This window comes from Lithobates pipiens, unplaced genomic scaffold (genome assembly GCF_037356315.1).
Source record: "Lithobates pipiens isolate NorthernLeopardFrog02 unplaced genomic scaffold, aLitPip1_a1.2 Scaffold_3, whole genome shotgun sequence".
NCBI classification, from domain to species: Eukaryota; Metazoa; Chordata; class Amphibia; order Anura; family Ranidae; genus Lithobates; species Lithobates pipiens.
The window spans coordinates 96,516,936-96,529,806 of NW_027507790.1; the positions used below are offsets into that span (position 1 = coordinate 96,516,936).

The 12,871-nt window shown below is 38.1% G+C and overlaps 1 protein-coding gene across 10 annotated transcripts in view; it reads right to left on the reverse strand.

Moving 5' to 3' along the window:
* Positions 1–6,750: 6,750 nt before the first annotated feature.
* The window catches only part of TAOK3 (TAO kinase 3), a 401,409-nt gene continuing 395,288 nt past the window's right edge, over positions 6,751–12,871 (reverse strand). For all 10 annotated transcript variants that reach the window (XM_077462074.1, XM_077462072.1, XM_077462066.1 and 7 more), the window contains one exon: positions 6,751–10,227. In XM_077462074.1, coding sequence (XP_077318200.1) covers positions 10,066–10,227 — 162 coding nt within the window. In that variant the 3' untranslated portion in view covers positions 6,751–10,065. The remainder of the gene's footprint in view (positions 10,228–12,871) is intronic.

Consider the following 12,871-nt stretch of genomic DNA (forward strand, 5'->3'; position numbering starts at 1 on the left):
GATGGGAAGATGGATGGAGCCAAATACAGGGCAATCTTAGAAGAAAACCTGTTAGAGTCTGCAAAAGACTTGAGATTAGGACGGAGGTTCATCTTTCGGCAGGACGACCCTAAACATACAGGCAGAGCTACAATGGAATGTTTTAGATAAAAGCATATTCATGTGTTAGAATGGCCCGGTCAAAGTCCAGACTTAAATTCAATTGAGAATCTGTGGCAAGACTTGAAAATTGCTGTTCACAGACACTCTCTATCCAATCTGACAGAGCTTGAGCTACTTTGCAAAGAAGAATGGGCAAAAATGTCACTCTCTAGATGTGCAAAGCTGGTAGAGACATATCCAAAGAGACTTGCAGCTGTAATTGCAGCAAAAGGTGGTTCTACACAGTATTGACTCTGGGAGACTAAATACAAATTCACGCCACACTTTTCTGATATCTGTAAACAAAATTGAAAATTGAAATTCTGTGTCACTTTGTGTTGGTCTATCACATAAAATACGTTTACATATTTGGTTGTAACATGACAAAATGTGGACAATTTCAGAAGATCTATTCACACTCTTACCAATATTTTAAACATAAAAGCTTCTTTAGGCATTTGTATTGAATGGATATAAAATTCATTATGGCCATAAACAACCTGACCTTATCCTGCCAACAATCTGATTATCTACTGTATCCCTTAGAAAAATAGTCCATTTAGGGCTATCCTAAAGGCTTAACCGCTTAAGGACCGCCTCCTGCACATTTACGTTGGCAGAATAGCACGGCTGGGAACAAGCACGTACAGGTACGTTGCTCTTTAAGTGCCCAGCTGTGGGTCATGTGCATGCTGCCGCCTGCCGGTGTCACAGAGCTGAAGAACAGGGAGAGGTATGTGTAAACAAGCCTCTCCCCATGCTTCCTATTGTGGCTGTCACCAATCGTCTGTTCCCCGTTATAGGGAAAGACGATCAGTGACGTCACATGCCAAGCCACACCCCCAACAGTAAAAAAAAAAACACACACGTCTCACTTAACCCCTCCCCGCCCCCTAGTGGTTAACCCCTTTACTGCCAGTGTCATTTGCACAGGAATCAGTGCATTTAAATAGCACCGATTGCTGTAAAAATGACAATGGTCCCAAAAATGTGTCGAAAATGTCCGATGTGTCCGCCATAATGTAGTAGTCACAATAAAATAAATAAATAAATCGCTGATCGCCGCCATTACTAGTAAAAAAAATAATAATAATAAAAATGCTTTAAAACTATCCCCTATTTTGTAAACGTAAACTTTTGTGCAAAACAATCAATAATCGCTAATTGCGATTTTTTTTACCAAAAATATGAAGAATACCTATCGGCCTAAACTGAGGAAAAATTTTTTTTTTATATATATATTTTTTGGGGATATTAATTATAGCAAAAAGTAAAAAATATTGCATTTTTTTTCAAAATTGTCACTCTATCTTTGTTTATCGCACAAAAAAAAAAAAAACGCAGAGGTGATCAAATATCACCAAAAGAAAGATCTATTTGTGGGAAAAAAAGGATGCCGATTTTGTTTGGGAGCCATGTCGCACGACCACGCAATAAACAGTTAAAAACGACGCAGTGCCGAATCGCAAAAAGGGGCCTGGTCCTTCGGCTGCAAATTGGTCCGGGGCTTAAGTGGTTAAAGGGGTTGCTATCCTTCATGTTTTTTTCACCTTAATACATCCTATGCATTAAGGTGAAAAAACATCTGGCAGTGACCGGCCCCACAGCCCCCCTTTTACTTACCTGAGACCTGTAATTCTGTTGGCGGTGACGCGTTCTCCCTCTGTCCATGAAGTCCTAGCTCTTGATTCGATAGATTAATAGCAGCACAGCCATTGGCTCCCACTGCTGTAAATAAAATACAATGATGCCGGGGGCGGGGCCAAGTCCAGCATTTGGTGGCTATGGATGCAAATGCTGGACTCAGGTGCGTGCCCGCAAAGGTAATCTCCCAGGAGAGCGCTTCTCCTATGGGGTTATCTGATGTAGGGAGGAGCCGCGGGAGCCACCGGGAGACCCCAGAATACAGTGTTTGCAGCCACTCTATGCAAAACAAGCTGCACAGTGGAGGCACGTAGGACCTTTGTTATTTAAGTGCCTATTCTTATTGAAAAGAACCAAGCTTGGGGTTAAAGAACACAGAGCTAACTGCCTGCAATGATCTGCAGAGGCTGGCAAGCCAGAAGGACAGAGTACTGTTAACGGTTTCTTCATCTCACAGCCATGTTGACCCAAACAAATGTGTTTTCAGAAAAACTGCAGAGGGATGTTAGGGCATAACTTGGAAATAAACACCGCTTCTTGGGGTTGTACTTTTAATGTGTTGAGGTTCTGTCCAAAACACAGCACAAAACAGCCAGGCTATATATCTGAAATTTGAATCTGCAAACATACTGGTTTCTGACACTTGCTTATTTAGGTCATAAAATTATATAAATAATACATTTTTGGATGGCCAATTTATGATAGCAAAAGTAGGTACAAGGGACTATGTGAGAAGGTAACAGGCACATCTTTGGAATTCTTTCTTTGATATAACGCTAGAATGCAGGTTGAGGATGTCAACATTATACTTGATCTTGCAGATGTCTTCAGGATTCCAGCATGTCTTCCAGGGCACCAAGGACAAGTAAAAAAGGAATACAATTTTCAAGCTTGCTTTGCCCCAAAAAATATTTTACAAGACACAAAGGGTAAAACTGTAATCTTGATGCACATACAATTGCAGTGATCACAGGAGACAACCAGTGTATGGTGTAAGATACAAAATGGGAGATACATATAGGCAAGACAAATTTAAACTGAACTAAATACCTCAACAAATAATTACACATTTATGAATCCTTCCATCTTCCTTATACTCATTGCAAAATAGTATTTATGTTCAAAGCCACCAAATTGTTCAGTGATGCAATTTAAACCCTATAAAAAGGTGTTGACCACAAATTATACAACTTTCCTCTGAAAAGGCAAATTCCTCCCCCATCATTTAGAATCAGAGGGCTCAGCAGTAATCCACAGAAATCCAAAGGGTGATTGAGCTGTTGCAACAAAAAGTGCTGAGAAAGACTCATTGCCAAGGAAGGCCTAGCAAGGTCCAGGACTACAAAGAACCAACTAAATTAGAACCAATTTGTCAAATGACACCTGGTTACGGTACTGCGCCCATAGTTCTGGCTCTACAGGAAAGATGCTAGACTAAGGCACATGAATGCATTAACATTTCAAAAGTGACTATCAAGTAAGTTGGTACCCTTACCTGTTCAAGTAGAAAAACTGAGCTAGGTAAAGACACAGTTTTGTACATTTTGAAACACAAACACTTATAAGGTTTTTCATTAACAAAGTGCAAAGAGTAAAGTGACAAGTGTTGCACCAATGGCAAAACAGCTTTGTACTGATCTTTAGCAAAGTGAATCTGAACTGGTTTCTAGATGTAAATCTGGCCACAAGTTAGATACTGAGAGTAAAAGCTTGGTAGTAATACCTTTAGATTCACCAACAACTATGTTGCATAGGGGCCAAACTAAATGGACTTATCAGTTGCATAGATTTTAGCTCTGAGGACATTACCATGCCCGTATGTCTTAAGGAAGATAAGAGAAGGGTGGGGTGAAGAAACACAGCCTTTGTTTTTCATTTAGCTATACTAAATATGAAGCCACCTTTACTGTCCTTTTCACTCACTTGCTTTGCATCTTATGTTTACTTAAAAGCCAGAGTGTGTAATTCTCTTTGGCCATTTTTTATCATCTTATATCTGTTGGGCTATATGACTCCTAAGCAGTTTCTCAGAACACAAGAATAATATATCAGTCCTTATTGGTGTTGGGTTGCATCTGGAAGTAAAAATTATGTAAAAGCTTACTGTAAATGGAGACGGTCTTATCCAGACTTGTAACCAAAGAATTTAAAAAATAAAAAAAATCAGTAATTTACAATTACACATAAACTCTATGGTGAGGATTCTCCCAGTAACAATCGTTCCATCCTCAGCACTTTCTGGCACTTAAAATGACAATTTTAAGACAAAAGCAAAACAGCTGTTAAAAGATGGACCAGATTGTTTGCTTCCCAATGCAAATGCACAGTAATGGTTGTAGGACTGTTAATTTATCACAGAACCACACTTTGATGTGATAAAAAAAAAACTTGTATGCTAAAACACTACAATCTAAATAGATCCATAATAAGTAACACCAACTCCTCCCCTTTTTTCAGTCTTCTAGTAGACCACCAATGACATAGTATTCCGAGAAATACATGAAATATAAAACCCTTCACAACACTTACCTTGTATGGGAACAGTAGCACAAAATGCTTTGTTTAGAATATGAAAAAGTTAAATATTTTTCACAATACACTTTCAATAAATATCAGGTCAACAATTCACCCCGAATATCATGGTTGTTCTGGGACATAAAATTGTGAAATTTTGGAAAACACTCCTAATTTACAAATGATGAGACAGGAGGGTGATGAACATTTCTTTATTTACAAATATACTAAAATATCTCCGACAGCGAGTCACACCTGCTCCCCCCCCCCCTCCCTCACCAAGGACCTGAAACGCATTTTCTTTTTAAAGTGCATGCAAAAAAGAATTAAAAGCCTTTGTTTTCTTTAATCGATTTTTTAAACGTTTTCTTTTTATTGTAAGAAAATACACAGCTTGAAAACGCGGATAATGTTAATATTTAAAAGACAAAAAAAAAAAAAAGAAAAAGAAAAAAAAAAGAAAAAAAAAAAAGGAGGGGGGGCGGGAGGGAGGGGAAAGGGCAGAGGAAAAAAAATATTAAAAAGATTGGACTGATTGTGTTTATTTGTCTTTAAATACTGGAAAAGATCCCCACCTCCCATTTAGAAAAAAAATTAAATGAACTTTCAAAAATAAATTATATAAATAACAAAAGAAAACAGGGAGAGAGATGAAAGTTAGTATACGGATTTGAGAAAAAACTGTTAAAATACAATACGAAAATATGTAAAATCTCTCCTTCAGTTCATTCTATACAGAAAATACATGATTTTTGGCCACAGTCCCTAAGTGGATTTTGTGCTAGTGGGACAGTGGGCACTGGGATGCTGTGTGCACACATCCTCTGCTTAACAACTGTTACAGCAGCAAAACCAGTGGAGCAGAGCATCGATTTGAATGGCCTGTGCTTATTCAGAGTCCACTCTCTATCCATTTTGTAAGCTATCCTGTTCCAATAAAAAACAAATAAAAAAAACGAATAAAATAAATTATATATATAAAATAAAAAAAATAAAAACTTTATGCAGTGCTGGAGAAACCTGCACAATAGGCTTAATCAGCAGCATAAAAATTAAAATGTTTTTGCTTCCAAAGTATTTTTTTTTTGAGGCTGCAGACCATCTGATAAGCACCATCACACCCCTGAACACTGCTTTCTGCAGTGCACCAGAGGTGAGTAACAAGGGAACATGTACAGCATATACAAAAAAAATTGAGGGATCTGCCATTTATATCCCACCAATACTCTTAAAAATGTATGTACAAAACAACTTCATAGCAAAGAACAGCAGTACAAATTCTTGAAACTAAAAATGCAAGAATGGACCTAATGCAAGCATAATAGATGCTCCGCTTTTTATTGAGATGGGCAGTACTGGAGATAGATATTGGCAGTGATATAACATCTGCTCCTGATGAGCAGATTTTCTCTTTGAACACACATATACCAGCAAACAGCGAGGACTTAAAAAAAAAAAAAAAAACACTGGATATCATGCAACCATAACTCTGCAGCCTGACATTTTTTTGGGCATTAAATGTATCCAATGCTCAATTCAGAGGCAATAAAAAGAGTATTCTGCATTTCTTGTAAGATAATAAGCAGACAAAATACAAATATCCAAATGTCCTAAGTGGATATATGGATGAGATACATTCTCAAGGCGATAGCTTTTGATAGCCGTTAATACACACATTCATCAAACAATGCTATGTATGGAAAGAAATTTCTGTAAACAGCACAATGCCAATAAGATTCCATGAGCTGAAACGCTTTACTGCCAGAGAAAAATTCCTGGATCTTTTAAATGTACTTTTCAGTGCAAAACACTGCAGGTAACAAAGTCCTTCTGCCACTGAGATTCTGTAGTAACCTAAAGAGATTAGGGCACAAGAATTAATCCAATGGCACCAATATGCTGCTCTGTTTGACTTCCATAAAAGATCACAAAAATGTATCTCATAAAACACAAATTTAGCACCTTTACTTTTAGGACAGTTCTATAGAATCATTTCAACTTTTCTTTGCTATAAAAAAAGAGAAAGGACTACTTTTCCATTAGTCATATTCCCCAATAACAGTGAAAAAATGCCAGTGCTAGTGGTCATGTAAAGCAATGAACAGCTCTGAGAACCTTGCAATCAAGTGAAAGGCCTGCAGCCACAAAGGTTATTTTTGTACCAGAGAGAGTGGGACCCAAATGAGCACAGTGTAGACAGAGTGGTGGACGTGCTTTGCAGGTGCATTACGTTAATCACTTGACAAAGTGTAAAGCACCCTTAACACAGATCATTATACCCAGTCCTGGTTTTACATATTCCCATTCCAGCTTCCAGGAGATCTGTACAAATACTTATCTTACATTTTTAGATTCAAACAAAAAGTTATATTTCATTTTTTTTTTCTGGTTGGTTCAGAACTTTCCCCATCTTTCAAGCGAGTATTTCAAATCGAACAAATAATAAATACATTCTTATCAATTTTCAGTTTTATTTGCGTGTAATTGTGCCAATTCCCAAAAACTAAAATATTTCAAAATATTGTATATGCTTTACCTTAAATTCAGGTTTCTCCTCAATACAAGAAGTATGCACTGAAATGATGAAACGATTTTTTCTTTTTGTTTTCAGATACTGGCTTTGGTGTCCAATAATTATCAATATAACTGACAAGTTTCCATATAAAATATTCTTGTAAAAGAATTATTTTATGAACTGAATGCATTTTCCAGGAAATCAACACAAAATAAAAATCAAATATTTTGAAATTTAAATTTGTACACTCTCAACAAAAGTGCAATGTGGTAGCATTGTGTGTGAAAATACAGCTACATGTATCCAGGAAGAACATAGACCATTATATGAATAACTAACTGCATTAAATTTAATAAAAATGCTTTACTCTAGAGGACCTTTTTCACACTTATAAATTAGGACCAAGATGTACTAAGCCAGAGCATAAGATCTTTAAAAATGAGGACAGTAAATATTAAAATCCAAGCAGGGCAAGCTTGATTTGATTCACCTGCCCTGCAAATGCCACTTGAAAAGCATTTGTAAAAGCAGTTTACAGACGGAAAAGGGGAACGTATTAAATGCATTTATTAATTGAGACTCTATATATTATTTTTTTTTAATTCAATTCTCTTAAAAATAAAATAAGTATCTTTAACTTATTATTTTGTGCCAAAAAATAGTCCGCAAAGTTTGATTTTTCTTATAATATTCTTGAACAAATACGATACATTACTTGTCTAACATCAATTTTTATACAGAATTTTCAGCTTCAAAAATACTCTCTCTCTAAAAGTGGTTTTCTTATTTTGTTCATATTTATGCAATATTTTTTATGAACACACTGAAATGTTCTTTGAGGAAACACTGACTCAGTACATCACAGCCATTATCTATTAAATTTTTATGCCCTCCACCCAAAACATAAAATTATGGGAGAAAAAAAAAAGGAACATTAAAAGAATAAAAATAAAATAAAAATAAAAAATAAAAAAAAGACAGACAGAAAGAAAAAAAACCCTGAAATTCCACCTTTCAACCTAATGGGCTTAAAGGATAATTAGCTACAATTAGTGCTGAACAAAAAACTTCTTGTGAAGCAAATACAGTACTTTCTTCCATGCTCAAGTTCCAGGACTAATGAACGCAGGAACTAGAATTGTACCAGGAACCAGGGATATACAGTATTTATTGACTGAGGCATATGTATTCACAATCTGTATTTTTTTTTTTTTAAATAAAGATATATTAATACCAAAGAAGAAAGAAATCTTAAATTTCTACTCAAGTACTCCTTTCAAATCCAGTTTTAGAAACTGTGTCCACTCCTATGTATAAAAATGTATTTACTTGGGTTTAGGCAGCGGAAACAATTAACTGGCTGCATACGGCGTGGACACACTGTCACATGGATTGGAGCAGAGGGCTGGTAGAATTCACCAATCACATGTACACACTCTGTAAATTTACTTAACCTTTGATGGTTTTAATTTTTTTTTTTTTTTTTTTTTTAACATCCTGGCATACATTAGCAATATATTGCAAAGATTTAGCAAAAATTAATCTCTGGCACCTTACCTTGCCAAAGTCATTGATAAATAGTGTATTTTGGTCTTAATTTCCCAGCTGCCTTATGTCAGTTAAGAATACATATGGTATATACATATAAGAAAACCAGGACTGGAGTAAAAAGTACCATTGATTAGGAGCCAAAAGTGCAATGAAAATTCAAAGTCAATTTCTGCTCCGGCCAGCATAAGTCATCAAAAAGAAAAAAAACAAAACAAAAAAAGAAAATAAAAAAAGGAAAAAAACAAACAAACAAAAAAAAAACAAAACAATAAAAGAAATGAAACAAAATATATATATTATCACAAGACATTCTACCCTCCCCATCTGCCCAAACAACCCCCCAAATTCTGCTTCTCCCCCTCCCAACAATATGTCTATATATATATACAACATGATTGGTTTCTGTAAAATGTATCAAACCTCAATAGTTTAATAAAATCTCTTCTTTTTTTTTTTTTTATTCCTGACGAACAAATACCAAAAAAACAACAATGTTTAACGCAGCAGCAGTAACCTTAAGGCTGCAGTTTTATGCTTCTCTCTCTCTTTTATGTATTAAATTGTATATATATATTTTTTTTTTTTTTGCTTGTACTTTAAACAGAATAAAATGTTTGTAGCAACCAACAGTTATTCACATTTTATGTTGGTTTGTATTTTATGTGTATCTCCTCATTTCTCTCTAGTCTCTCAAATGTGTTACTGAACATCAAGAAGTTAATCTCTTCATCCCTGAGTTTTAGTTTTTAGTGTGAGGCACTTTAGAAGATTGGAAGGTTAGTCTTTACTGGATACCAACCCAGTACAAGAGAGGTGGTAAGCTCATCGTAACCAAACTTCTAAAAGTGCCAAAATGACCACAGTCTTTAACAAGGTAAAAATCATCACCAGATTTAATTTATACACTGCCACTAAACTGGCTCAGGGCTGAAGGGGTTAATCACAGACTGACAACTTGTGCATCATGGGTTATGAAACCATCTGAAACTGTGGAACTGACTTCTTACCAAACTGCAGGACACACATCTTTTTAGTCTCAGCAGAGGAATCATAAACATGTAGCTTTCACCCCTCAAAGTACTCAAGAGACACCAGGGACACACACTTCTCACCTTCTGCCAAAGCCTGGCCAAAAGACACAGAGCCCCATAAGCCCTCTGACAGAGGCATAGAAGATACATACCTCTCAATCCTCACACTGATAAAACCACATACCTCTCAACATCTTCCCCAAGGAACATCATGGACAAAACTTTGAATAATCAAGTTATCTCTTTCCACAAAAGGGGTTATGAATAAAGGAAGAGTTTCGACACAAAACACAACTGCAACTTCAAGACTCCTTCCCGCTGTTTGAATCTTCGGTTTGTATAACAAGCACCAATGTTCTGATGGATTGAAATTTTGAGTGACAATCAGGGACACTTGAGAGGTATGCCAGGGAGCTTGCTCCGTGCTCAGATTTGCCCAGAGGCACCCTGGTGAGTAAAAAGAATTACAGGCACTAGTGTCCGACGGACGTCAGAGATAGATAGAGACAGAGAGATAGAGTGAAAGAGAGAGATAAAGGGAGGGAGAGAGAGAAGAGAGAGAGAGAGCACGCCCGTTAAAATGGGGAATGTACGTTTTGCAGGTTCTCCTTGCTGTCACTGTTAATATTATTATTGTTCTTTTATTTAAATGGCAAAAACTGGCCTCTCTCATCTATAGTCCTCCTTGGGATATTCTAACGTCACCAGATTTCCAAAGCCCATCCGTAAACTTTCCATATCGAAGGTTTCAATTTCTCTTTCCTGGCGTTCAAACAAATGCTTGATCCTCTCACTGCGCTCCTTCTGAAGGGCAGCCAACTCCTCTTCAATCTGAAGCAAGCATGGAACAGTCTTAGTAAAAAGACAACAAAGGCGTATTCTTGCATAAATAAAATACATTATACTTGCTATTGGGTCCTAAAAAGAACATACAAGTTTAAATGCTGTCATCAACGAACAATGTGAACATTGAACAGTAATTTTTAATAATGATGTCTCATCCACAAAAACCAGTAACACAAGCACATGTAATATGTCGCTCATACCAGTACAGCGCGACGAACACTCTGATCTGAAGACCAACGGTGACATCATAGGCAATAGAAGATGTGTTATTAACAATTGTGTGTGCATTTTAGATTAGTTTACCATGTCTTTGTCGAGTGACTTGAGTTTTTCTAGATCTGTGCTTTTTATGAAGTAAGGTTTGTTTTGATAAACTAGATTAGTGGTCTCCAAACTGCTTGCTTTTATCCAGCCCTTGGGGTATTTTTCCCCTCACTGTCAGCAAACAATGATGGGGCACTAGTCCTCCCATTGATATCAATGAAGGAGCACTATTCCTCCCACTGACACCAATGATGGTGCACTATACCTCCCAGTGACACCAACAATGGCACACTATTAATCCCATTGATACCAAAGACGGTGTACTATTACTAGCACGGACACCAACGATGGGGCACTATTTCTACCTCTGACATCAACAATGGTGCACTATACCTCCCATTGATACCAACGATGGCACACCATTAATCCCATTGATACAAATGACGGGGCACTATTACTAGCACTGACACCAATGATGGGGCACTCCCATTGATACCACTGATGGGGCACTATTACTACCACTGATACCAATGATGGTGTACTATCCCTCCCATTGAGACCAACAATGGCACACTATTAATCCCACTGATACCAAGGACAGGGCACTGATACTAATGATGGGGCACTATTTCTCCCACTTATACCAACGATGGGGCACTATTACCCCCCCATACCAATCATTGGGAAGGGTTTACTCCCACTAATGCAAGGGCATTTTCTATTCCCACCGGCCACAGTCCAGCCCTCAAAGTTTGAAGGACAATAAACTGGCCCTTTGTTTAGAAAGTTTGGAGTCCCTTGAACTAGATGAAAAGGGTTGTTGTTGCTTCTGAGTTACTACAGTATTTAGACAAGAAAGGAGAGGAGAGCAAAGGCTTCTAATTATCTCCATTGCTTTAAGAAGTAAATTACAAAACCCCTAGTTCGCTATCACTGCTAACTTCAGATAAAATATTATGCGAAGGTTAAAATGTACGCCTAGCCAAAGTTTTTTATTTTGCTTTCAGTTTTGAATAGTGATGGTGGTGAGGTTAGAAGTTTTTTCTTTTTTCAATTATGTGGCGCTCTCCACCAACACCCCCCATCCCCCCTTTTTTTTAAGTTTTGGATAGTGTGATGGTGATGGTTGTGGTGTGTTCCAGAGTCTACAACCACACTAGTCCCAAGACCCACACAGAAGGTTCAGGTAGAAGAGGCTCCCGATTAAACTGGGATCCTGTGCCCTTGTCTTCCCCTCTCTTTCCCGCCTAGAGGGTGCAGAGGGCAAGAGCCTCTCCTGCTTCTGTACCGCATTGTCTTTTACACTGTGCAGGGACCGAGCTGTCAAAGTGACAGCTCAATACTGCAGATTGCATAGGGAAAATGCAGCTCTCTAAATCATGAGAACTATGCTGTCACTAATCCGGGCCTAGGTAGGGGATTGCAAAGTGGCACCCAGTTTCTGCGTTCTCCTGTTCCTCTTCTATTTGCAGCAGTAGCATGAACAGTATCAGAAGTCCTGGGCTGTGAGAGGAGAAAGTGGAACTGAGAAACAGTGCAGCAAGAATACAATGTCCATGCTGACCGTTACCTTTACTGCTGACACTTGCTGGTTTCCTGGCATGCTGGATCTTAGAATGGTAATCTGAAGCATGAACACCAGCCGTTTTACTGTGCCAGCTTTCTCAGAGATATACCTAGCTGTCCAAGTTGCAGCGGAAGCCAATGCCTCAAGCTGTACCCATGGGGCTTTTTTTGTGTTAAAAATTGTTTAGTTCTTTGACACTGTTTTAGTAACTTCTTCATTTTTCCTCTCAACTTTTTATTTGACATTTTTTTTATAAACATTTGTATGTAAACTTTTAACATTTGAGTCCAATTGTGTTTATAGTGCCACACTATTTTCTTTTTTTATTTAAAGGGACAAATTTATAAATTTGTCAGAACACAACAGCTCAGTGGAGGAGATTTCTAACCACTACAGATCCGCGCTATTGCCAAATGACGGCATCAGCGCGGACCTACATTTCCGGGACTACGTCTATTGACGTCGTCCCGGTTACGAGCGGCCTGCGCGCCCCCTGAGGGGCGCGCGCGGCGCGCTCTGTGATCGGCGAGTCCGTGAGACTCGCCTGATCACCGATCCGTGTAAGGGGTCGATCCCGACCCCTTATCACGTGATCAGCTGTCAGCCAATGACAGCTGATCATGTGATAGAACGGAGCCGGTAATCGGCTATTATTCCTCCTCGCGCTGACAGCGCGAGGAGAGAAAAAAAAAGCCGATCACCGGCGGCCGTGATCGGGACATCAGTCCCGATCACGGCCATCAATACAAGGGACCACCTGCCACCTGCCTGTGCCCACCTGCCTCCCGCAGTGCCATC